The sequence below is a fragment of the Podarcis melisellensis genome (genome assembly GCF_964234715.1).
Source record: "Podarcis melisellensis genome assembly, chromosome: 5".
Taxonomy (NCBI): Eukaryota; Metazoa; Chordata; class Lepidosauria; order Squamata; family Lacertidae; genus Podarcis; species Podarcis melisellensis.
In genome coordinates this window covers 60420875-60448025 of record NC_138537.1, presented here as the reverse complement: position 1 = coordinate 60448025, position 27151 = coordinate 60420875, and the positions used below count along the sequence as shown (strand labels likewise).

The 27151-nt window shown below is 41.3% G+C and overlaps 2 protein-coding genes across 8 annotated transcripts in view; one reads left to right on the top strand and one right to left on the bottom strand.

The window, feature by feature from the left end:
- The window catches only part of LRRC27 (leucine rich repeat containing 27), a 37670-nt gene extending 25218 nt beyond the window's left edge, over nucleotides 1-12452 (bottom strand). The window contains exons 1-7 of one of the 6 annotated variants that reach the window (XM_081912774.1): nucleotides 12204-12448; nucleotides 12007-12087; nucleotides 10800-11075; nucleotides 10399-10529; nucleotides 8776-8834; nucleotides 2651-2803; nucleotides 342-464 (exon numbers count right to left, since the gene is read on the bottom strand). In XM_081912774.1, the coding sequence (XP_081768900.1) occupies nucleotides 342-464; nucleotides 2651-2803; nucleotides 8776-8834; nucleotides 10399-10529; nucleotides 10800-11009 (676 nt within the window). In that variant the 5' untranslated portion in view covers nucleotides 11010-11075; nucleotides 12007-12087; nucleotides 12204-12448. Of the gene's footprint in view, nucleotides 1-341; nucleotides 465-2650; nucleotides 2804-8775; nucleotides 8835-10398; nucleotides 10530-10799; nucleotides 11076-12006; nucleotides 12088-12203 lie in introns of all 6 variants that reach the window. The other 5 variants (XM_081912775.1, XM_081912777.1, XM_081912773.1 and 2 more) reach the window with 5 other exon arrangements.
- An 11822-nt stretch (nucleotides 12453-24274) lies between these two features.
- The window catches only part of STK32C (serine/threonine kinase 32C), a 158622-nt gene continuing 155745 nt past the window's right edge, over nucleotides 24275-27151 (top strand). Inside the window, exon 1 of one of the 2 annotated variants that reach the window (XR_014168642.1) lies at nucleotides 24275-25233. Coding sequence is in view for 1 of the 2 variants with exons in the window: in XM_081912822.1 (XP_081768948.1) it covers nucleotides 25143-25233 (91 nt within the window). In the remaining variant the exon portion in view is untranslated. The remainder of the gene's footprint in view (nucleotides 25234-27151) is intronic. The other variant, XM_081912822.1, reaches the window with a different exon arrangement.

Below are 27151 nucleotides of genomic sequence, written 5' to 3'. Positions count from 1 at the left end.
CTAGTTTTTGACAACTATGGATATCCATATACCAGAATGTGAATCCTAGAATTTGGTTTCCGGGCAAACTATGGCTTGCTGTCAACACATATTGCTCTATTTGGACATCATAGCAAACTATGGTTGCTATAGATCAGGAGGTGCAGGAGGAAACTCAAGCACATGAAGGAGAGAAGGCAGTGCATGAGCCTGAGGCACAATCCTAATGTCCAAACCATGATTTGGCTGCAACATCTGAACTAAACAGATTACAGAAACAGAAATGAAAATGAAAATATGTACGAAAGAATGAACATCAAAATGTTGTTGCCCTCTAACTTGATATGTTCTGCTAAACTCACTAAGGCAGCTCATCTGTCTCCACAAATCGTTGAAAGCTTTCCTGCGATCTGGTGGTCTGTCGCATTTTCTTTTATATTCTCTAACAATGGCCTTTGCTTCTTCTTCTAGTGGAGAAGGCAAATCTGTGAAATACAGAATTTCAAGGTACGTGTGCACTTTATAAGTGGCTAAACTGGCATGGAATGACTCTTTACAATTTCTCTATGAAGAATATCTTGACCAGGGAATAGTCTGTTCTTTCGGCGACAGATAAAATACGAGTCTAGTTGTGCAAAAAGCATGCTTTTCCTTCAGGCGTAGTATGTTTGCAGCGAGAAATCACATGCTTATACAGTATGTCCTTTTCCAGTTACAATCCAGTTATATTGGAGCAATATGATTTTGTGGAAAAATGAAACATTGACAGTCTAAAACAAGGATTAAAAGTGTGTTGTTTAAGCAGGCACCAGGCTGATGCTACTTTTCCAACTCTTTTAACAAATTTCTGCACTGATCTAATAAACATTCTGTTTCCCTGAAGGCCAAAAGCTTATGGACACATCAAACATTACCAGTTGTTAAGGAAGATTTATGCCACTTTCACAAGTCACATCACACCATTTTTTAATTGTGAAAAATAAGAATGCAGCATTTTAAGTTTGAATTCTAGTCCCAGGAAATGTGCTTATTTAATGTAATAGTCATGTAGATATTCATTTTCCATAAATCTGCACCACAGAAAATCTGGGCGTGGCTTCTCCTGCACTAGAAACTGGTGGTGTAGCAAGGTTCACATATAAAGGTCCTGCATATATTATGGGTATGCAGAAAGGAGAAGTTTAGTGATTAGAATGCCTTTAAGTAGAGATGCAGAAATCTGCACTTATCTAAACTGATGTTTCTACGTAGCCATTGCCAGGAATTCTAATGACTGCTTCGATCTGGAAACTGAAGCATGACTGATAAAATATCTTAAAAAATGTTAATAGGTATTACATCATGAAGATACAGGAAATTAACAAAACAATTAAAATGCCTCTCATGAAATCAGCCTTCCTCTCCAAGTCTTGACACTCAATGTTTTAACCTCCCCATGGCAAGTAATTATTTCATAAAAATGGGAATCAGAATAGCATCATAATTCCAGACTCAAGACTTATTTTGTTTCAGGAAAATGAGTTTTTGGGTTTCCCCCATACATTAAAAAATAAAATAAAACCAGAACAGTATTATTCAAGTCAGCATCCATTATCAATCAATCTTATCAAGTGGGGTTTGATATAACATAAACACTTAAACATTAGCTTTTGACTGTATGCCATAAATACAGTGAAAGATTTCTTCCTGGGCAGGTATACATTTTAAACACTTCTGACTATGCAGTCTGAATGTGAATGTTTTAAATCCACAATGTCATTTGGGAACATTCAATGCAGTGGGTGGAATTGCTCTCAGTGGGATGCTTATGCAGATGAACATTTCTATCCAAATAATGGTAATTATATACAACTAAAGCGGAACCAGATGACAATTTAGAAAGTTTGCTTTTTGAATGCTTTTTCAGGATGGCACAAATATCAGTACCAAGAATTCAGAACAACTCTTTCCTCATGTCTTGCCAAAGGTAAGACACCTCATCGGTTCTGAACTATGGAACTAATAGAAAGGCAGGAGATAAAATACAAACAGAAGCTTCATATGAAATATAATCCACATGACAACCACTTATGACCATTAATAAATGCAGCTGAAGCCTATTTCACAGCTTGAGAAGTCACATAAACCATGTACACTGAGGCTCTGTCAGAAGACAAATCGTCTTCAATGGCTATAGTGCCCATTCACAATAGTAGGGGGTGTTAAGACTATCTGGCACTCTTAAAACCTGAGCTGGCACAGAGAAGGCTGATGGGCCGGCACTATGACCCACAGGGGTAATTTGGGGTTTCTGTAAAACAAGAGAGACAAACAGGGCAAATGAATGAATCCTCATTCTGCTTCCAATGTACACACCACAATGAGATGTAATGAGGAAACATACATGGCCATACTATCCCAGCCTAATCAGACTCCACAAAGTTAACTAAGTGAACCATTAAATTGACCCTTCCTGTTCTTGTTAGGATGACAGCAGAGCCTTTCTACATAAAAAATACACTAAAAATAAACTTTTAACCTTATGCCATAAAATGTAATAAATAACTTCACATCTATGACTTCACAACCTGACCCCTGAACTATATATGTAGAAAGAACACTTCTTAACTATTTATTTTTCTCTAGGTGGACACATATTTTCTTTAAAAAAATCATATTAAAGTTACTATACCTGGAGTAACAGGTTCTCTATAGTCAAGGTTCTCACCGCTCATCCTTTGAAGGAAGGATAGAATGGCTGGCAGGCCCTTCTGTATCACCTCAAGAGGAGGAAATTCTAGGGGACAATGCCTGAGATTCAAAGCTGTAAGTGAACTTATGTTACCTGCCAAAAAAGAAAAAATGGTTTAAGTCGATCACCACGTCATTTGGGAACATTCAATGCAGTGGGTGGAATTCAACACTAGGTCTACCTAGAGAGGACCCACTGAAATCAATGAACATGAATAAGTTATGTCTATTAATTCCAATAGTTGAATTCCACCCACTGCCACGTAAAGTTTTTGTGACACATTTTATTCAGAGGTGGTCAACATTCCTAGGGAGTTAAAGACAAACACAAACGTATTTATGAACTCGATAATGTAATTCTTCAGCAGCAGCTTCTCCTTCTACAACACTACTGTACCAGGGGTGCAGAATCATCTTGCTGTCGAGGAACACTTTCCCCTCCCAAGTAATTTACACATTGAGGGAGAGAAGCTGCATGTTAGGAGTAGGTGGAGCCAGGGCCAAAAGTGGCAGGACCAGGACAAGGCACTCATTCTCTCTCACACAGAACACCCTTTTCTCCCTCTGAGCTTTTCCCTTTCGCACTGTTTTCCCATTCTTTGCTACCAGTATGCTACCAGTAAGTGTATGTGGTCCATGGGCTGCAGGTTCACCACCTTGTACCAACACAGCCTCTGCTGCCCTTTCTCCTTTCTGCCCCAAAGCATTCTCCAGATCTTATTCCCGCCCTGCTCTCACTTTTCTCAGCCCCCTGTTAAGTAGCTGCCTTTTCTTTCCCCCCTCAATCTAATACATAATCAGTGGAGACTTCCCACAGATTATAGTTCTATTGCTACTGTTGGGCTCAGGTCTATTTTCTGCCCAGGCTGTATCAGCTTTTCTTGTCAAACCTCTAGATCTGTCAGCATGGGCCTGGAAAGGAGATACAAAGGGGTGGCTGACAAATGGAAATCTCAGGTGCCTGCTTTCTTGATTACCCGAGAGCTAGACATCTGAAAAACTCAAGAGCTACATATAGCTTCCAAATACACAGTTTAATAGATCTTAACAGTACAGTGGTACCTCGGGTTAAGTACTTAATTCGTTACGGAGGTCCGTTCTTAACCTGAAACTGTTCTTAACCTGAAGCACCACTTTAGCTAATGGGGCCTCCTGCTGCCACCGCGCTGCCGGAGCCCGATTTCTGTTCTTATCCTGAAGCAAAGTTCTTAACCTGAAGCACTATTCCTGGGTTAGCAGAGTGAGTAACCTCAAGCGTATGTAACCCGAGGTACCACTGTACTTTCAGAGAGCACAAAAAAGACGACTCATTCAACTGTTTGAAGCCAAAAACAAAAGATGACATGGGGCAATTCTTGGGCTTTTGGAAAATACATGCCTCTTATTTCATACCAATTGCAATCAAACTACTCTGTGATTTCCCAGAAATGAGGTTAAAATGCTTGTAATGCTACCCTTACATATTCTTTTAAGATGCTTTCAGGCACTATGGAAGGATCCCAGATTCCAGATCAGCAGCATGTTTGTCATGAGGGCAGATGGTATGACCTAATTTTGTACTGCCTGAAAGCGTGGAGTCAATTCTCATATACAAACACAAAGAACAAGTGAAATACCATGACAGTCTCAAAGACAGAATGTAGTCTCTGGTTCCTTCACAGAATTGGAAATATTGTAAATACCAACTTCTACTGAGCAAAGTGTGAAAATGTGTGATCTAAACATGTTTTTAAAATTTTAAGCCAAAACTGAATACAGTATAGCAAAGCTACAGCTAAAACTTTGCTTTTAATCAGACAGGGTAGATTCCTTAGAAAACAAGAGACACAGGCCACAATTCTGAAGTATTCAGTTGTCTTATTGAGAAAGTATCATTTATTTAAAAATGGGACATGTTTAAGATATATTTACAAATACATAACAGTGGTGTGACATCTATGGCTGCATTTGAGTGACCCTCCATGTAAAATAATAAAAAAGAAATAAGGAAAAATGGAACGATATGTTGTAAGAATGTATTAGAAAATATGAATAGATGAAGGTAATAATTATAAGTACACTCAATATTAGAAATGGTAAATTCATTGGGAGTTGATGGGAAGTTTATTACACTTTAGTAAGAATGTTAAACAAAAGAGATTGTATAAGATTGAATCAATTTTTATCTGTATATTTATATAAGATTATTTACATAAGATCATTTTTGGTTTATATAAGTTTGTTTTTGTTATTTATGAAACTCAATAAAGCATTGAAGGGGGGGGGGAAGAGAAAGTATGAAAACCCTCCCCCTGAAGTCCAAAAATAACTTGCTCTTTAAGCCAACAAACCGCAATGTGAGAGGTTCTGCAAAGGCTGCAGAATATCTTAAATCCTTTCCTCCTTCTCTAGAGCAAATTCCAGTGGTGCACATGGGTCTTTTGCATGCACACACCTTTGCGCATTGGGATGATTAGATTTATAGCACCACATCCTACATACTAGGAGCAAATAAAAAGTACTGTAAAACAAATGGTAAAAAGCTTCCTGTCTTAAAGGCTCATAATTTAAAATGCCAGCATATAATTCCAAAGAAGGCCACAACTTTATTTTAACATAAGATAGGCAGAAACATCACTGGCAGCCTAATCACTAAAAGAATACTATTCTGCACAGAAGCTGATAAGGGAGATAGAGAGGTTGTGGACAACAAGCAACATAATGCAGTCATGCTGCCCCAAAGTCATACACCTGCGTGTGCAATTGGTATGCACTAAGTGCTTAGGTAACAAAAGGACAAAAGTAATAAAATTGGGGATAGGGTATCCACACCCAATGTAGTGTTTTGGCAGGTATGGTCCAGACCACCCATCAACCTTCCCCCTCTCCTCAAGTGCTTCTACTGGAGGGCAGGAACTTCTCTTACCACTAGTAGAAATGTGGGATGTCTTACTTATACCCAGCTTTATTTATGTATTTTACTTAAAACATTTATAAATCATCCTTCCTCATTAAAAGCTCAGGGCTGCTAACAACCAAATAAAAATGTAGTTTTATCAATTTAAAATATCACAAAATCTTCAAACACTAAAAACAATACTACACCCACAGCAGAAATTCAGCCTCTCAATCTCACCCAGCACAGAAATCGGCAGGCAGCTGGAGGAGGCATGCAACTAAATAAGCCCTCTTCCAGCCCCCAGCAAAACAGTAAACTTTTTTGTAGGCTAGTATTTTTTGTGTGCTTATTTACAAGGCTAGATGAATAAACATAACACATAAAAATCTTCATAGTCAGATCATACAAATAGATATGTTTGCACTGCTGCAGGGTAAAAACCTATAATAATACTTTTTGGAAAATGGAAATTCTATTCATATGAATACACTGTTTGGTAAGAAATATTTTTTTACACAAAACAACTGCCTATTTTCAGGTAAACAGAGCTAACATCAGTTTAGGGAAAACAATATGAAAAGTGTCAAGATCCTGATAGCAGTCAATAACATTTTTCTCTCACTGCCTCGAAAATGATATTTTAAAAAGTCCATTCACAGCTTGAATGAACATCATTCTTTCTTGTTCAGCCTTACTTTCTGAGAGTGCAATACTTAGTATTCTGTATGAGTCTATACTTTATTCATGACTGCATTATGCAGCATATTTGCACATAAATTCTTTCCATGAAACCAGTTCTGGAAGACAAATATTGTTATAGATTGTTTGCCTTATTCTAAATTGCCAGCAATTAAAAGCCATTATGAATGCTGTAAAACAAACTTCCTCTAGAGGATGGTCCTCTAGAAATTTTAGCTGTAATAAGAATGGTAGTCTTGCTGCTCCCAGTGTGGATTTTCTGTTCCTCTTTGTCTTCTTCTTTTCCTAAGCTCTCCTCACCCACTCATATGTGAAATTCTGTGTAATGTAAAAAATCTCTGCCTGCCTGCACACACACATCTACAGCCCTCCTTTGTCATATGGTAAGGAAAGCTTTCTTAAGAGGATACAAGGCTGTGATTTTATCATGACTCTCAAAGTGCAAAAAATCCTCACTGTAGGAGGATGAACAATGTATAGATTTCTTTCCACGTAATATCCATGACTACTATACAGCAATAATGTAAGATATTCCTTAAAGAAATATAGAGTGAAGTTTATACATTAGAAACATTATTGTGTGCTGGAATATGACATACTTTGGATGAGGAGGGTCCATATTTGACAAATTGTAAGAAGAAGAGGGAGGGGCTGAAATTTTCAAGCATCTTTTGACAGTTGACCCACCACGGATATGTCCATTATGTTTTCACAGAGCCCAACATATAATTGGCTTTCAGGAATATGGATGCTATATAACAGATGAGTAGCTTAAGTTGCTCCAGGATGCAGTTCATGTTTAACTGGTATGGTTCAACTCCGCTAAAATGATGATACAGGGGGTGCCACTATACTGGACCCAGAACTAGTAGGCGGCCTCGACTGCAGAGCAATCAACCCCCCCCCTTTGTCAGGTTGGATTAAGCAAGGGCAGTGGTTTTTTCTGGGGGTACATGGGAGTACGCATACCCCTAAACATTTTGTGAATCTAAGTTTGGCCTCATTGAGGGCCAGTATTTCAATATGAGTAGGAAAATGAGAGTACCCCTAAACATTTTTTTTAGAAAAAAAAACACTGATCAAGGGTGTTGTTGGTCCAGTAGGTTAAAAGAAATTTAATATTTTCATCAACCAATGCTCGGATACCCGTGCTTGGACAATTTCAAGATGAAATTGTTAAAAAGCAAGCAGTGTATTCTAACAGCATTTGCTGTGGTTAATTGTGTAGACCTCATAATGACGATAGCAATGGTCAAAAAACAGGTCAAAAAGCTGTTCATCAAAGGATCTGAACCTTTAACTTGAATATACTTGAAGTGTTTTACTAGTGGCAACAGCCCATCCCCATGAATCACCCTATATCTGTCCCTTAAGCAGGAAACATATGAATCACCTCTCCCCACTGTCTTGCTGCTACAATTAACATAACAGTTCCTGCAACTGCAATATTCTAAAACAAAAAACAATACACAACTCAATACACAAAGAGGCTGGTTAACAGTACTGGGTTATCATACTCTACTTTTCCTCAGTTCCCCTCCCCCCATGATTACTATTGCAAGGCTGGGGCTACTTTAAAGGGCTGTTGTAACCAATGCTATCAGTGTTGAAAGACTGATGCTTCAGCCTTCTCTGTTCTGAAATTTGCCATTACAGTGGTACCTTGGTTCTCAAACTTAATCTGTTCCAGAAATCCGTTCCAAAACCAAAGCTTTCCAAAACCAAGGCGTACTTTCCCATATAAAGTAATGCAAAATGGATTAATCCATGCCAAACTTTTAAAAACAACCCCTTAAAGCAGCAAATTAACATGAATTTTACTATCTAATAAGACCCCTGATCCATAAAATGAAAGCACTAAACAATGTACTGCAGTCACACAATCAATCAATCAATCAATCAATCAGTAGCTGAATTGGGCTCCACACAGTCACAAAAACAAAAACACAAAATAAATAGCAAAAACAGACAGACCTTAGCGTAACACTCAAAACGGAAGTGTGGCACTCAAACTGGAAGCATAACACTCAAAACAGAGCATGTTCAGCTTCCGGAAAAAGTTCGCAAACCGGAACACTTACTGCTGGGTTTGCAGTGTTTGGGATCCAAGTTGTTTGAGTACCAAGGCGTTTGAGAACCAAGGTACCACTGTACTAGTGCGGGTAAAAAAAGGAGCTTAGATCCAACCTCCTCCCGATGATCCCAACCAGTAAAGGAAACAAGAGTTTCCCAGTCAACCTCTGAGGAACCATTACAGAATTCTGAATCAGATTAGCCTTGGTCCTAACAATCATTTACGTCAGATCTGTTGCTATTATATATTAATTAAATTGTGGTCATGTCACACTGTGCCTCTACATAGGTGCATTGTGCCGTGGTGAAATCTGTCCAAAGTTCCTTACTATTCAAGAGAGCATTTACAATAAATGTAAATTACTAAAAATTACTAGGTTCCCTTAAGCATTTACTGGGGAGAGAGGAGTACTTACCAAGCTCAACAGGCAATCTTTTAATAGGATTTCTTTCTAACAGCAGTGTTTTCAACTGCCTTTGCAATAAAGAAGAAAACAAAATGTAAATATAAAATGAATCTAAATGAAAATGTTAAAAATTGTTAATTCTCTAATTTATTTTATGAGCCTATCACAGGAATAACAAGACAAGGCTGCTGGATCAGGCCAATGGCCTATGTAGTCCAGCATCCAGTTCTTGCAGTGACCAGCCAGATGCCTGTGGGAGGTCTGCAAGCTGAACATGAGCACAACAGCCCTCTGCACACCTGCAGTTCACAGCAAATGGTATTCAGAAGCATACTGCCTCTGACAGTGGAGGTAGAACTATTTCAAAGAAACAGAATTATACAGGTGGATTCCAAAAGGGATCTTTTGGTTAGTGTCAAAAAATAGAAAAATGTCACATCCTTCAGAAGTTAGGTCACTTCACTTGGGTTCATCAGATAATGGATGCAGGTGCTGCGATGGAGAAACATTCCTATATCAGACAATGTTTAAACTTGATTAGATGACCAGTTTCAAAATACTTTTAGCCATGTCATTTTAGGACAGATACTTCCAAATAAGCAATATATTTTTTAAGGTTTTTGGGCCTCAGTCAATTCATTTAGTGACTTTTCAGTTTATTTATAGTCAGTATAATATATAAAGGATGGAGGGAAGGACAAAAAAATGGGTATGAGTATAAAAGCAAACTACAAAGTTCCATTCCATAAACTGGCGAAGCATGCAAATGCACTAAGTTCCAAGCAAAACAAATGGGTCTACATTATCTTGTAGCTTGTTACACCAATAAATGCACTTCATTTTCCCATTTGACTTTTATTATGTTTGTAAACTTATGCATACATACAATATCCCAAACTTTAATAATCCATTGTTCCAAAGTTGGTGTCTTTTTTAAATTAACTTTTATAACAAATAGTTATGTCACAAACAGTTAACAGATGCAGGACCAATTCCTTATCTTCTGCTAGTACATTTATATAACCAAACAACATGGTTAAGGGATCCATTGGCAATATATATCCAGTTATTGCCTCAATTTCAGTACATCTTGACACTGGGAATGTACCTTCAAAGAGGCTTGCTGCTACTTAGCGATCACAGGGTGCTTTCTTTGAAATTCATTTTGAGGAAGCAGTTTGGATTCAAATCACTTCCTGCAAAGGAAAATGTGTTCCATTTGGATGGGAAAATCTCTACTGTAGTGGATTTAACCTTGCAATTGTGCATTTGAAGACATATCCATAGTTGTCCCACATCTGACATCACTTATGTCAGGTGTGAGGCAGGCGAGTGTGGTTGCAAGCAAAATGAGACATGTGCTGGACCAGCTAGGCCTCTGGGCCAGAGTTTCCACACCACTGTTCAAAACAAAAAAGTGACCAATTTAAGAACACTTTTTTAAAAAATAGTGACTAATGTAACATGTAGTTTGGCCTACAAGCAACTGTGTTAAATCTATTTCTTATACTATAATTTCTGATGTCAATTGGGGAGAAATGGAATAGTACTTACTTTCATAATGGGTATGTATTGTTCAACAGACAGAATATTTTAAAGAATGATAAACAAGTAAAAGGGCAGATGACTTACTTGTGGCATCCAATTCCAGGGGGAAGCTCTTGAATTTTGTTGTAACGCAGATCGAGCCAAACAAGGTTTGGCACATTCTGAAAGAAATCCTCAGGAACTACGGACAGGACATTTCCTTCCAGGTGCAAATGCTAAGACAAATATATATATATATATTATGTGCGTGCACACACACATGCATATGCAACAATTACTTGGTGTATAATTCATGTATTATTAATTCCTTAGAAATACACAAAAATATGTAAAACTTTAGAATTATTCAAGAAAGTATATTGGAATAATGAAATTATACTTTTAATTTGTACACAAGAACACTGTTAAGTTTTTATACTTTATAACTGAGCTACTCTTTACTGATTGGATATTTTAACAACTGTTATTATGTATGAAAAACTTACTCTAAGGTTAAGTAACTTGTATATGTCATCCGTTAGATGCTGTAGATCTTTTCTACTCAGATCCAGAGAGATTGTAGAATTAGATTCAAGCTTGTCAAGTGCCTGGCAGATACGACTTGATGAACCAGAATCAGAATCACCTCTCCTTTTGTTTTCTGCATTATCACCCCCAGCACCATCAGTTTCTGAGGAAGTCCACTTTTCCTCCATTTGACGAGAAACCACTTGGCTTAAACCAGAAACCTACACACTCATCATCCAAAGGTAAGCAATAAGCTGAAAAATAACAGATTTTTTTAATATATATATAGAAAAACTGGAATGTACCAGCAACTCCCCCCCCAAAATGTGCTGTAACATACGTATATAATGCAGGTGAATCAACCACCTAAATACTTTATACTGTCTGTTCAGACAATCAGCTTTCCAGACCAACAGGAGTAACTTCTTTCTTTACATAACTTGTACAGTAGCCCCATTAGAGCATTGTTCTTTGTATTTCCAAAGATAGCAATAAAAATAAAATAAAAAGAATCTCTCAATGGTTAACCTCCTATCTTAGAACATCAAACAGAATGCAACATCAAACAGAAGCATTACAAATGAAAATAAAAGACAGTAAAATCCACATTTAAACCAGCATAAGTAACAGGATAGCAAAATATTATCTTAAGAATAAAAAAAATTAAGTGTACAAGAGGATGGGAAAGGGGACTGATGAGAGTGGCAATACTTGGAGCAGTGGGGTTCTGAACACTAACAACATCTCTTCCCTTTGAAGAAATAAGGAGAGAAATTGGTTCTAATGCTCAAAGTACCCTGGCCCAAAAAAGAAAACTGCCCACCAGCCCGTGCATCCCCTACATACACGTGTCAAAATGCACACACACTCGTGCCGTCATCACACGTGACAATACACCTGCGATTTCCCCATCCCTGGATGGTCACGTGCAACGTGTGAAACGCCCCCTGCGCTGGGGCATAGATAATAACGGGAAGAACCAACCAACAACAAAAACTAGCAGTTACATTAAGGGTCCACATGGTGACAAAGAAGGAGCCCTGAAGACGGCAATCCCCTCCCCCCCCCTTTTTCCTGTTTCTGAGACTCTTGCATCCCAGGATCGTGGGTTCGAGCCCCACGCTGGGCAAAATATTCCTGTCTGGCAGGGGGTTGGACTAGATGACCCTCGTCGGTCCCTCTTACGGTTCCGATTCTAGGACCTTTTCTCTCCCGTCGTCGTTTTTAATGCGGCTGTGCGCCCAGAAAGAAGGCGGCTCCTGAGTTCTGTGGAGTTAAAAAGCAGTTTTCTCCCCACAGAACCTGAAACTCGCCTTTCCCCATGTCTGTCTCCCCAAACCTAAAAGGCCCCCAGCAGCCAGCCAGCCCCCCCACTTCCTCACCGACTTCTTCCCGGGGACTGTGAAGGCCCCCCAGTGCCAGAGCGGGGCGACCTCCCTCCTCCTCCTGCCCCTCTCGCCGCGAGCTTCCTTTATGCCGTGGCCGAGGGGTAACAAGCAGGCCGCTAGGCCGCGGTCGCCATGGCAACCCTCAAGCTGCCGGGAAGCGCCGGGAGGAGGAGGAGGAGACGGAGGCCTCCCTCGGCGCCGCCAGGGAGAAGAAAGGAGAGGGAGGCCCGCGCAATGCAGCCCAGGCCGACCCCGGCTCCCTCCACATCCCAGCCTGCTTTGCGTCCCCTTTCCCCCTCCCGCCATCTCCTCCAGCTTAGGAGGGACGAGGGTGTCTGAAGGATGGTACACGGAAACGCACAAAAAATCTAGGCAGGGTGGGGGGAGGGCGGGAAAGAGGGGGGGGGGACGTCTCCTCTTCGCTCCCCCTCTGAATGCTTGCTAGCTGTTTCCACCCCGTTCTTATGAACTCCAAATATTTCCCCCTTATTCATTTCATGCAGCTTCAACTAACCCATCACAGGCAGTGCCGGATTTACGTATAAGCTAAACAAGCTATAGCTTAGGGCCCCAAGAGAGTGGCTCCCCAAAAAGTTTAAAGGAAAAAAACACACCTGGATGTACATTTCCTAAATACAATAAAAAAAACCAATAAAATAAAACCTACATACAGCAACAGTGTTTTGTGTTGTGTTGGCTCCTATGAAATACAAGATAACAAACAAAACCTACATACAGCAACAATGTTTTCTATTGTGTAGGCTCCTATGATGTAAGTAATGTGCCCCACCTGCTAGCCTGCTCCCTAAAATATCACTGGTTTGCTCATTTCTGTATATAGGGTGTCTACATTCTGATTATGAATCTTTGTAAATTGTGTTTCTAAAGGAACTTTTGTTATTCCCAAATGCTAGGGCATTTCCTTTAGGCGTACCTTTTGAGACACAGGTTCTACAGGCCCACTTTAACAGATTAATTTATGAGGCTGTCAAAATGGTACAAAATAAGGTGATTGTGAACTACTGTGGTCAAGTGATGCTGCCACCGTGATCGCTCAAAAAACTCCTACGTTTCCATTCGTTTCTAACACAACCCATACAATCCACGTATTGTTATGTAATAGCTCCTCATCTATTAGCATCCAATACAAAACTGCAGTGTATAACTCTAGCAAAGATTAGTGAGGAATTGCATCAGTCTGAAATAGGATCAATTTCCCTCCCCGCCCAAGAGGATTTGTAGGGATTGGTAAAAATCCATTACATGGCTAAATGCAGACAAAGAACATATAAGACATAACCAACTTACATTAATCTTAGATAACTGTTAAGTAATCTATGAATAATTTGATTCATACTGCCCCTAATTCTTGCAAGATGGAAAATCAAATTGCCAATATGGCATTGCCAGAAAGAAGCTATTATAAAAATAATTCTGATGCAGACAGTAATTGCTTTGTGAGAGGAGGAAGCAAAGTGCACACAGGTGAGAAATTGATGATGGCTAATGCCACCGTTTGCACCTTATCTTTGTGGGGATTTCTTTCTGGATATCCAGATTAGCGTTAAATGCAAAACTAAGAACATGCTAAACTTTCAGGTGTACCTTTGGGGCACAAATTAATTAATTCCTAAAAATATTGTACTAAATACTAAAATATTCCTAAATGTGGAATAAATGAAAAACTGGCTGTTACCTTTCACTCAGCAAATTCTCCTTAGCCACTGGCTGGCCTCCGGTATGTCTGTAATCTCTCATTCAGCAAACTCTCTACAGCCATTGGCTGGCTTCCTGAGATATCATATAATGTTCTTTAGGCTTCAATCCTGTACATGCTGGGAGTAAGACTCATTGAACGCAGTGTGGCTTCCATCTGAGTAGATGTGGATAGGGTTCTAAATGTTGTGTGGGAAGTTATAGAATGCTGTCAAATGGTGCAATATCTGGGAATAAAGTCAGTGTGCCTGAGAGAAAAAATTCATACATGGACAGTGGAAATGAAAATGCAGGTAGGGTCAAAAGATAATGGCATGGCTGCTGGAGGCATTAATGACTAGGAATACGAGAGGAATAATTTTTTGTTGTTTTCTATGCTCCTGGAGGGAGGAGCATAGCATCAGTCTATAAAACAATTGAACTCACTAGAAATTAACACCACCTCTTTTCTCTCTTTCCCGTTTCAATATTGAAGCTAAATACACTGTGTTGCACTTTGTTGACCAATGCCCAGACATTGAGGATTTTCATTCTTCACATATATTGTTTAAACAGATTCCATACACAGTAGTTTAACCAATAGAGGATACTAGTTACTAAAATAATGTTTGCTTTCCTCACCATCACTGCAAGCTTGTTGTCCCTGTAATTCAACTGCTCTCAGGTTTTACTTTTACATTTAAGAAAATAAAAATAATCATATTGGGATTCATTTTGGAAAAGTGAGGGGGGAGAGTTTTTGTGTTTTCCAAGTACAGATTCTTAAATTAAGGCAATTAAGAATAGTTCCTTTTCCTCCAGCTGGTGAGTAAATACCAATGAATGAATGACTAAAAGCAAGTAGCATATGTCCAAAATCTCCTAATGAGACATCTGGATTGCTTCTTGCACGAGAGGAGAACATGCAAGCTGTGGAAATAGATACGCACATGGAGGACGAGTAAAGCAAATGCACCCAAGGCTGACAAGTTGTTAAAAGGATGAAAGTACTCATAAAAGTGTCAAAGAACAATTCACATACTGAGAGCAGGGCTGGGCCAATACATTTTGGCACCTGAAGTGAAGCACAGATTGGCATCCTTCCACCAGGGAGGAAGGGGTGAGTGAATATCTACATTGGGAACAAAGCAGGGAATCAAATCAACCTTACTCAATGGTTGAAGTGGGAATCAATGGTTGTCCCAGGGTGGAAAGAGTCCTGCTTTGAATCACGCTAGTTGGGTGCAGAGCCCTGGGGATCCCAGGGGACACCCTCCACCATTTCCTCCTGGGGAGGGGAAAAGACCAGCAGTACTAAAATGTCGCTGTAGAGATGGCATCTTGGGAGGAGCTGCCAAGGAACTAGCAGATCTAGCCTCCAAGGAGTGCACTGTAGTCATTGCTGCCATTGTGTCAGCAGCAGACAATGCATTCCTTGCAGGCTGGATCTGCTGCCCCTGTAGATCCTGTTGCCTGAGGTGGTCGCCTCACTTTGCCTCATGCATGCTGCCAATCAGAAGGTCAGCGGTTCGAATCCCCGTGACGGTGTGAGCTCCCATTGCTCGGTCCCTGCTCCTGCCAACCTAGCAGTTCAAAAGCACGTCAAAGTTCAAGTAGATAAATAGGTACCATTCTGGCGGGAAGGTAAACGGCATTTCCGTGCGCTGCTCTGGTTTGCCAGAAGCAGCTTAGTCATGCTGGCCACATGACCCAGAAGCTGTACGTCGGCTCCATAGGCCAATAAAGCGAGATGAGTGCCGCAACCCCAGAGTCCTCTGCGACTGGACCTAACGGTCAGGGGTCCCTTTGCCTATTCTTCCCAATATACCTGTGGCATGGAGTGTGTAGCAGTTTAGGTTTAAACTGTTTAGGCATTTGATTAGGTAACTAAAACTAAATCTGAAAAGGGGAAAACTCTTATATTTTAATGTGCAGAGTGATGTAAGAACAGGCTGTTATATACTGTAGCAATTTCTCGTGTATAAATTCATTCCTGTCACTCATTTGTTTAGTCAGTGAAACATGGTTTCAAGTGAAACATGGATTAAAATGTAACAGGAGCAACATGCACTGCAAACCAAGTAGCAATTTGGAGACATTTAAGCTACTCTGCAACACGATTGTTTGTCTTGTGGGTGCTGCAGTAAGTAATTGTGGATACTTTATTAAAGTATTTATTAAAAACAGTAGCACTCAGTGTAGTAAGTAGTCCTTATCTCTTCAGCTGTGTGCTATGCTAGGGATAGTTTAGACCAGGCTTCCTCAACCTCGGCCCTCCAGATGTTTTTGGCCTACAACTCTCATGATCCCTAGCTAGCAGGACCAGTGGTCAGGGATGATGGGAATTGTAGTCTCAAAACATCTGGAGGGCCGAGGTTGAGGAAGCCTGGCTTAGACACTGGATTGTGCCTGGCAGTGCTATTTTTCTTGAAAAAGAGGTGCCAAAACTTACCATGAACACCTCCCACATTCTCTTAGAATGCAATGGCGCCCACCTGAGAGGTGCCAGAACTGAGTTCCGGCTGGAAAAAAACCTTGGTGCCTGGTAACATCATGAGTCACAATTGGATTACTGTCATGCATGCTATGTGGGACTGCCATCAGGTGTCCAGGGTACTGAAATGAATTCCTGGTTGTGCATATATTACAACTGTCCTGAAGAACCTGCATTGGCTGCCTATTAGCTATTGAGTCATCTTCAAGGTGCTGCTGTTAACCTATAAAGAAAGCCCTGAACAACCTGAAACCAGATTACTTAAAGAAATTGGTTACCTACAGTAAATAAAAGGACAGAACTGCTGTGAGTAAGCAACACCTTGCTTCTCTTCACAACAGTTTTCACATATATGCCGCCTCTGCTTTTCTAATATTCTTAAGAAATAATGCATAAGAACTGTGAGCAAACTGTAGACCCCTGGAGTCTCTGGCTGCTTGGGGATGGTATGTGACAATATATTGTGGATAGAGTTCTCATTTTTGGCTGTGACCTCTGCAGATGGATATAATAGTATTAATTAAAGAGCAGGCAAAGAGCTGTCACTATTATCGCCTTCTAAGATAGAACTGGCACTATTTTCAGAAACACCAGTGGCAGGAAACGTGAAGTGCGATGTGCACTATTTTCCAAAGGAATTGCTTGCTTGCTCAGATGTGAAAATGTAAGCTGATCTGAAGGCCATTTCCCACCTCAGTTTACTATGAAAAGAAATGGATAAACCTTCCAAAGTCACACCGGTGTGTTTTAAATACATTCTTAGAAAACCCATGAAAGCCAAACATTCACTAGGACCTTTCCAGGTGCATGCTTTGTACAGTTTCTTGTCCCTTAATATGTTATTTTTTGCCCAGTGGCTAATTTCTAAGAAGAAATAGGGGCTCAAAACTACCCGCTAGCCATTCCCTCTTCCCCATAAGCACTTCCCCTTAATCCATGCATGCAATGTTCCTATGACCTTTTTGCTCTTGGCCTGGGTGGGTGGGGCCCTGATTCCCTCTAGCTACAAGAGCTGAGTTTGCTGCTGAAGCCATATTGGGTGTCTCTTAGTGTAGCTGCAGGTTGTTAATCCTGAGCTTTGATAGTGGCTGCCTGCCATGAACTATCATTGGCAGGATTGGCAAAGCAGCAGCAGGTATGTTACATGCTCATGATAATATTTTATTTTCTTGTTGATTTTTTTTTTAATGTGCATTTTATATTTGAGTCCCATAAGGTAGCAAGCAGGCATTTGTATGCTGCGTCTCTGGGGGTAGAATGCATAACGGGAAGCTTGCCAAACTAGTTCCTTTTGGCTGGCTGTTTATGTAGCACAATTTTGCACATCGAAAAAGTTGCTCTGTGAAATAGAACAAATGGGTGGGCCTTTCCACCATGCCACTCACCTGGCTAGTACTTGGAGAACAATAGGGTTGGTGCGGGGCTTGAAGTTGGATGACACAGAGACACAAAGACTTGTCTTGCTCTGTGCTCAGCCTTCAGCAGCTTCTCTGGAAACCACTGGGGAAGCAAGATCTGTTGGGGTGCTAATGCTGTGATACTCTCCATAAGACATTGGCAAACTCAGCCCTCCAGATGTTTTGGGACTACAACTCCCAGCATCCCTAGCTAACAGGACCAGTGGTCAGGGATGATGGGAGTTATAGTCCCAAAACATCTGGAGGGCCGAGTTTGCCTATGCCTGCTCTCCATCCTGTTCTCAGGTGTTGTGTGTGTGTGTGTGTAAATAAAACTATATTTTCTAAAAACACCCACAGTCTCTGCTGACTGTGGAAACAAAACCTGAATAAGTGCAGGAACCTCTACACTGCTTTGAGACTGGGGTTGTGCACATCAATATCTTGTGCATGTATTTCTAATAGGTAGGTTATATTAAATGATGGCTTTGCTTTAGCAAAAAGTGCTTCCACTTGTGCAAGTTGGGGCAACTGATCTTTGCCAATCCCTGATACCTATTCTGATACCTAGTGTGCAACTTTCTTCGGGTGTGTGTGTGTGTGGAAGGCTAAATTAAGTAAGGAGCATCAGCAAAACCAGGTGCCCCAGCTTGCAGGTGTCGAAGGCACCACTGAAACCCACTTAAACACACAGACACACACACATGCACATACACACCCACTTTGGCCTGCATGGGAAGTAGCTTCCATGTTCATCTAAAAGGTATATTAGTTGTACAGATTGCAAACACTGTCTATTTTTAAATGCTGCCTAAATATGTTGACATTTTACGTTTAGTAAATATTGCTTTCTTAAGAGCCAGAATGTCACAGTTGTACTACTCACACAATGTTTTTATCGCCACAATAAACATGTTTTACAACATTTGCCGTTTTATAAGGAAGAGCGTTCGTGTTGCAAAGGCAATTTTCATTAGCAGCAAAAGAGAATATAATGCTGCTTCCAATTATAGGAACAGAAATTTGTACCAAACAAACAACACTCCCCCTCCCCCAAGTAAATAATTACAATGCAAGAGCTGTCAGGAATATTTTTGCTTCCATGACAATCAGAAATCATTACCCTGTCTTTAAATGAAATGTCAGCTACCTGAGGTGATGGCCTCAAACTGCCTAATCATGCAACATACTGTATATATCCAGGATGGAGAAATTTTTCGGCTCTGAGAGCCATATTTTTACTTAGCCCGACCCTGTGGGCTGACATTTTATCAGGTGAGCAGGACAACTCACCTGGTGGGCTGATCCTCCCTTGACATGTGCCAGGGCTGTTCTCCCATCCCCTGATGGGAAAGGGAGAAAGAAATTTGTATTTACCAAGCATCTGCTGCAAAAGGTTGGCCCATAAGAACAAACCCAAAATCCACAGGTGGGCAATATATTTATTTGGACCAACCAAGATGTCATAAAATCGTAGCAAGCTTTTGAGCTCTGAAGAACTTTTCATCCAACTGGTTGTTTCAAAAAGCAGGGAATGGAGGGGTGCGGAGGGGGCTCGGGAATGCAATAATTAGTCTAGATACTGTAATTATGAGGTTAGCTTGTAGACTCAAATCTAAGGTGGAGATTGCAAGCTACATAAGCCCTTCTCAGATGCTAGAGGTACCAGGTAATACTCCTAGGATTCTATTATAGAGAACCAATGTCTGCTCCCATTGTCTTAGAACCATAGAACTGTAGAGTTCAAAGGCACCTTGAGTGTCATCTGGTCCAACCTTGTAACCCTTAAACAAAACACACAGGTTCTGGGGCAGGCAGAAAGCAGACGTGAAGGGAAATATGGTAGTCTTTATATTAACAAAACCAGGGATTAATTTTTGGATGGTGTGCTTCAAAGAGCAATGTGGTATTTCTAGCATTGTGATGGTCATTTGGGTGTCCCCTAGTTTACAGGGCTGTGGACATCAGCCCTGAGTTCCAGCCCTAATTGCATCATTATTCAAAAGCACTCCATGTTGGTTAAAATTATTTGGTCTGTTGACAATGCTGGAGGAAAGAAAACAAAGTAGCATTTCTTGGAAATCTTTCTGGTGTTAGCAAAAGGGAATTGAGCAAAAGTGAAGATCAGGCACATCTATAGAAGGCAGCCTGTGATATTATTTTAATTAGAGTTTATTGTTCTTCTGGGTTTCCAAGAGCTTGGAGTTCTCAAGCATTCAGCTTTGAAAACACTCATTTGGCATACAATGAGTTGTCAGTTGAAGTCCTTTATTGAAAACTTACAGCATCAATATCACCAAGAAAGTGTTTCTTCTATATTTCAGTTATAATTACGAGCTTGCTTTAAATTGTCATCATCCCGTCACTGTTCCAAGCCAGGCATAGTTCTGAGAGCTGCTGAAGGATAGCTAAAATGGAATAGTGAACAAAGCGCATTAAAAAAGAAAGGGAAAAAGAGGATTGGTTCAATTTCATCCTGACAGAGGCTCTGGACCTCTATCATCTGTAGCGACAAACAGAATAAGCTCATCTGATGGAGCCTGGGAAAAAGTTTTTCCTTCCTCACTACATTTCCATTGCAGGAAAAGTTTCAGCACCCTCTGAAGGTCTGTACTGCAGTTATTCACTTCTGGCAAGAAATAAGGTATCAATCACTCTAAAAATAGCATGTTTTGGTTTGTTTCCCCCCTTTTTATAAACATCCAGAATAGATTGATGGACTACCCAAACCAAATAAAGAACAGAGAAATAGAGAGGTTGGTAGAGGGACCCCTCCAAAAAAGATAATTTTAGAGTCATAGAATCATAGAATTTTAGGGTTGAAAGGGACTCTGAGGGTCATCTACCATTTTATCCATGAGAAATGAGATATTTTTTCCTGCCTCATTCCTCTGTCTCCTCATCTACTGGGTCCTGTCCAGGACAAACATCTTACACAGACGTATAGATAACAGAACGCAACAAACCTCAGGATTTTCCCAAATCCAAGCCTATGTCTGTGTACTTGAATGTAAATCCCATAGAGCTCAGTGGAGATTCCAAGAAACTGCCCATGGGACTGTAGCCTTTATTTTAGTTCTCCTCTCTTCCTATTTTCACTGCAGTGTCTCTGCAGCAACTATTATACACCCAATTCCATTAAAAATGCATCTAAGGTAATTGAATAAGCAGATGAGATTGCTCGTGGCCCTCCCCTTATCTTTACAAAAGCTTTTCCTGGATTAAGGCTGCAATCTTCAGGACAGCAAGAACTGTTCAACAGTGAAACAGACTCCATTGGAAGGCAGTGGATTCTTGTACATTGAAGGTATTTAAACAGAAGTTGGATACCCTCAAAAATTTCTCCAGTGAAAATACAGATGTTCCATTCCATAATGATAATTTTACTATTTACACCCCATACATCTTACTGGGTCGCCCCAGCCACTCTGGGCAGCTTCCAACATACATAAAAACATGATAAAACATTAAACATTAAAAAAACTTCCCTATACAGCCTTCAGACAGCTTGGTGGTTGGATAACTCCATACCCTCCAACATTTCTCCAATGAAAATAGGGACATCCTAAGGAAAAGTGGGACATTCCAGGATCAAATAAACCAGGACGGTTTATCTAAATCAGGGATGTCCCTGAAAAATGGGACATTTGGAGGGTCTGTGAATATCTGTCAAGGATTCTAACATTGTGATTCCTGCATTTCAGGGAGTTGGCCTAGATGACCCTTGGGACCCCTTCCAACCCTGCAATTCTATGGTTATACTCATTTACAAGGGACGCGGGTGGCGCTGTAGGTCGTTCTGCTTTTATGTGTCATGTAAACAATCTGCTAATTCAGGATAATGCTTCATGCATCTGATGAAGAGAATTCTCTTCCACAAAAGCTTAACCTACAATAAAGTTGCTACTCTTGAAACTGCTCCATGACTTTTGGTTGATTTTGCTGCCATGCATTAGCACAACACTACCCCTCTGGAATTTGTTCTGAAAGTTGTACGGATCACATTTCTCTTGAAGTGCTAATGGCACACCAGGAATTCAGAGAGCTCTGGTGTAATTTTTGAAACTTGGCTATAATGCCAGTAAACCTAACGTAGAAAATAAGGAAAGCTGCAAGCCTAGGCACACTAACATGGGAGTAAGTCCATGTGGATTACGTCTGAATGCAGCTACAAAGATGCACACAACTTCTTTGAGGGAGCCACAAGGCTTTAAATGTTCATTACCTGCACTGTCTGTTGGTGTCTCTGAAGCCCCAGAAAATCACAGCACCGGTAATTTGAAAGGAAGTCTGCACATCTTTTCTTTTGCACAATGAAAGCATCATGTAATTTAGGACCTTCTGATTCTTGCTGCTTGGGAAATTATGTATCCATTATGCAACTTTCATCTTTGTTGTGTTATTTATGTATGAGTTTCCAAAGAACTAAATGCATTATATGCAATACCATACCAATGAAGAAGTCCAGAATATGCATTAAACTCAAACCCCCTTTCCTAAAGCCCCACCCTTTGTCTTTTTCAGTGCACAGCACGCAGTTTAAATGAACAATTAAATAAGAGGAGAAAACCGCTGTGAATTAATTAGCAGTTCTAATTGAAAGCAATGCACATTTGGGTGTGTGTGTTTTTTTATAAAGTGCTTATCCAGCCTACTGAAAGAATTGTTTAAAGTTTATAGAACACTAAATTGTCTACAATATGCAATTATCCAAAATGATGATTTTAGGGTGGTGGTTGTTGTTGTTGTTTTTGCCATTTTCGGCTTTAAAACACAGTGATGGATTCAGTTCTTTGAAATTCTTTTTTTTAAAAAAATGGCAGGAACAAATATAGAATCTGACTGTAGTCCTGGGTCTTCTGATATAACTGGGTGGAATGGTGGATGGTTGTGGAGAGGAGTGGCATGTTTAAGAGATGTTGTTGTTCAGCTCAAACTCTCCTGCAGGCCCTTTCTCCAAATCCCAGAAGTGTGTGAGTTGTGGATCAATCACTAGTAATAATGACACTCTGCACATGCTGAAAAGCTGTCTATGGGTTTGCATGCATTGATAATAAGTTATGAACTTAAGCCAAAATTTATTTACTTTTTAATTGGATTTTTATCCGAATGAATCGCAGAGATGTTGGGCAGACCACAAGGTATTAGATATATTTTTAATATATTAAGTGGTATTGTTGTTGGCATCTGTCTGAAGAGTCAATCAGTCAATCGAGTGCACCTCCAGGGGGGAAGTTAAACCATTGCATTAGCAGCGCTGCAGTCCCCCCCCCCCCCACAGAAGCCTGGGCTATGTGTATAGAAGACTTGGGCTGTCCAGATAAGACCTACTCTCAGCCTTGCTGATGTGGTCCAAAGAAAAGCAGAGCAATATGTTTTGCACCAGCTTGGCTGCACGTATTGCCAGAAGGAGGCATACTGGGTGCCATTCAACTGTCTTAGGGACTCCACTTTGGATTTGTGTAGGGTTTACTGTGTAGACTTTTCTTCTCCCAAAGATATCTGGCAGTGGAGGTTTAGGATCAGAGTTTTCCTTCTCCTAGGTGGACTTTGACTTACCTTCCCAGGTTGACAAGACCCATCTGCCACTCACTTCCTTTTACAGAACATGCAAATTAAATAAAACAATAATCAACAACCAGCAATATAGCAGCAGTTGTCTGAGCAGTTTCAGATGACTGAGGTTGCCTGACATTTTAATTTTCCCACCATGCCTCATGTTGAGAAGAGAAGAAGAGTTTGGATTTGATATCCCGCTTTATCACTACCCGAAGGAGTCTCAAAGGGGCTAACATTCTCTTTTTCCTTCCTCCCCCACAACAAACACTCTGTGAGGTGAGTGGGGCTGAGAGACTTCAGAGAAGTGTGACTGGTCCAAAGGCACCCAGCAGCTGCATGTGGAGGAGCGGAGACGCGAACCCGGTTCACCAGATTACGAGTCTACCACTCTTAACCACTACACCACACTGATCATGTCTGGCACCTGGTGTTAAATTAAATTGGCAGTTGACTCCAATCATCAAGTGGTGCTCAAAGCATGGGAAATGTTTTTAAAAGGTCCCAGGGCAGGCATCAACAACGGACCCTGCCAAGACACTGTGGCCCCAACAACTGCTCAAGGATGTGAGGTTCTGGCGCCATTCCTCTCCATCCCAGTCCATTTTGCACAGGCCACTTGGAAGAGCAATTTCAGTTGGGAAGTGACCAGTCACCCTCCATTTAAGCCACTCCAATGGCCCTTGAGGAAACTTGGGCATATTCTGGTGGTCATTTGATGGCATTCTTTTTCTGTGAACACTCCATAATCAAACCCCTTTCCCCTTTTCTCCAGGTTATTGCAGACCAAGAAAAGAAAACACTATCAAAGAGATCTTAGTTTAACAACAAAGCCTTTAAACAACAAAAATAAGGGGGGGGGACAAAACAGAAATGTCCCCTTCCCTTTGCATAATAATAAACTTCCCCTCCTCATCCTGTTTGGATACAATTTTTAGTCTGCTGGCATTTATTTTTGCTTTGAGGCGAACAAGGCAGGGCAATCTGGAGGCGGGCATGGGCAACTAGCGTAGACTAATGCCCCCCTCACCCTCCACCATCTCCAAACTGCCACCTCCTCCAGCGAGCTGCGTTCGGATGATCTCAGAAGGTGAAAGGTAATCCCCACGTTGGCACGACTCGAGCGCCACCTAGCCGGGAAGTGGCGAGTCTCGCGTTCCCTGGAGTTGAGGGCAAGCGGCTCCCCAGTCTCGCCGTTGTCAACGCGCACCCGCGCCGCGGAACACAAAACCCCGACCGCTCCGGGGGCGCGCCTCGTCTCCAGCAGCGTCTTTGCGCGGGGAAAGCCCAGGCTCTGGTAAGGCAGGGGGAGGGGGGAGAGAGGCGTGTTGCTTGAACAAAACCAGGGCGATTTCGATCGTGTGTTCAGAGAGAGAGAGAGAGAGAGATTGAAGCTGAAGAGGCGCTCCGGTCTCTCTCCGTTCCCCAGAGGCTGGCGGGGAGTAGGAGGGACCCCCTTCTCTCCAGATCGGGAAGAAGGCGCCCCAAAAGAGCCAAGCTCGGGCACTTGGCTCCTCTTCTCCCTCCCCCAGGGCCCTGGGGGTGCGCGCCGCGCAGACAAAAGCGAGACTAGAGACTGGAGAGAGAGAGAAGCAAGCGGCTGGCAGGGAAGAAGAGCCCCTCAGACACGTTGCACACAGGCGCACAAACACACGCGCGCCCTCTCTCCTCTCACACACCCCAGATCCATCTTGAAGGTACTCTCCCGTGCCGTCTCGCCGCCGCCGCCGCGCCCGGCTCGCCCAGCTTCCCGGGACTTTGGTAGGGAATGCCCTGGCGCCTCCTTCGCCAATGTTTCACTGGAGCAAGTGGAAGAAGAGGATGGGAGCCAGCATTTCCTCCTCGTCTTCCAAGAGACCCGTCTTCGACGAGAAGGAGGATGGTGAGTAAGAGCAGCCCTTTTCTTCTCCCTTTCTGCTTTTCAAACACTGCCCATCCTTCCTTTTACGCGCGGAGGGCGCGTGTGGACTGTGTATGTATGTCGAGGGAAGAGTCCGGCTCAGGAACTCCGCTCCGGAAAAGGTCGTCGTGGGACCTTCTAAGGCGGCACTTAGGGGGGAAAGTGAAACGCCAGGAAACTCAGAAGTGCTTTGTGGACGGCGGGGCGGGGGGGGGGGGAATCGATGGGCTTGAGATGCCTCCGACAAGGCTGCCCGGAAATGATGTAGCCAATTGCGGGCGCATGGCCGGGCAAAGAGGCAGTTTCTGTAAGAAAGAGAAGAGTGAATGAAGATTGGGGTTTGTTTTCTGCCTCTGAAAGGGGCACATGGTGTCCGCACAGTTCTGTGTCTGTGGTTTATGCCTTTGTCATTCGGTAAGTTGACTTCTAAGCGCAAACGTATACAATTCATAACTTTTTTTTTTTAAAAAAATAATAAGTCGCACATCCATATCAGATGCAGAATCTGGAGCTGGTAGTATGCAAATATCACCATTGTATAGATATAGGAGGCTTTATATTATATTATTAAGCCTCCTATATCTATATATTATAATTCTATGTCCTTTTCTTTTAATTTGATAAAACCATGGGCAGGGGGGCTAATAGGATTAGACATTTGCACGTATTAATGGCAGGGGATTATGGAACAAGGAGAGCTGTGAAAATTTGGTAATGGGGATTAGGCTCTATAGATCACTTTTGATAATGGAGATTAGGCTATATAGACTGGAAGAGGAGGCTGCAGCAAGCCTGTGTACATTTACTCAGGAGTAAACCCTTCTGAATTCCTAGAGGAACATGCACAGAATTGGATTGTGCATGCTACAGGTCATCTCAGGATTTGCTTACATTAAACTGGTACTACCATACAGAATTAGCAGGATGCACTCGTTGATGGTAAATGGTATTATTCCTTCTATGCATTATTAATATTTTAGCAGTGTTCATTGGCTTCTGTGATAAAGAGTGCTGAGAAAGAAACTGTCGTGAATCACAGGTGCCCTACAGGACCCAACTCACTGAAGGTTTAGAGTGCAAAAGGAAATATAAAGTTCTAAAGAAAATGAACCTCTACACAACCCATTAGTTTCTGAACGCTCTGAATAAGCACTAAGACCTAGCCATCTATAATTTTTATTATATAAATTTTTTTAAAAAATTGTCCAGTAGCACCTTATAGACCATCTAAGTTTGTTCTTGGTATAAGCTTTCGTGTGCATGCACAGTTCTTCAGATACCATGCACACGAAAGCTTATACCAAGAACAAACTTAGTTGGTCTCTAAGGTGCTACTGGACTATAAACATATATAAAATCGACTGCGTCAGACTAACACGGCTACCACCTGTATTATTTTTAATACAGAAGTACCTTGGTTTACAAACTTAATCTGTTCTGGAAGTCTGTTCTTAAACCAAGGCACACTTTCCCTAACGAGGCCTCCCGCCGCCGGTGGCCTTCCACTGTTCGGCTTCTGTTCTTAGACCAAGGTAAAGTTTGCAAACCAGGACACTATTTCCGGTTTTGTGGCGTTTGTAAACTGAATAGTTCGTAAACAGGGTTGTTCTTAAACTGAGGTACCACTGTACCACTGTATTAGAGTGGTAGCAATTTTTCCTGCAAGATAGCTTTTGGAGTTAGATGTGTTTACTGTGTTTGATTGGAGAACTTTTGGAAAACAGCCCAGTGTCTCACATCTACTGGTCACTTCATTTAAAAGACCCTTCTTTATAGAATACTCGGTAAAATTCTGTGCCTGAATAAAACATCATGTCATAAATGTGTTAGAAATAAGCTACACAATTTGCACTTTTATTTTAGTTTGGTAAATTCATTTATAAATTATCTTTGAACAACT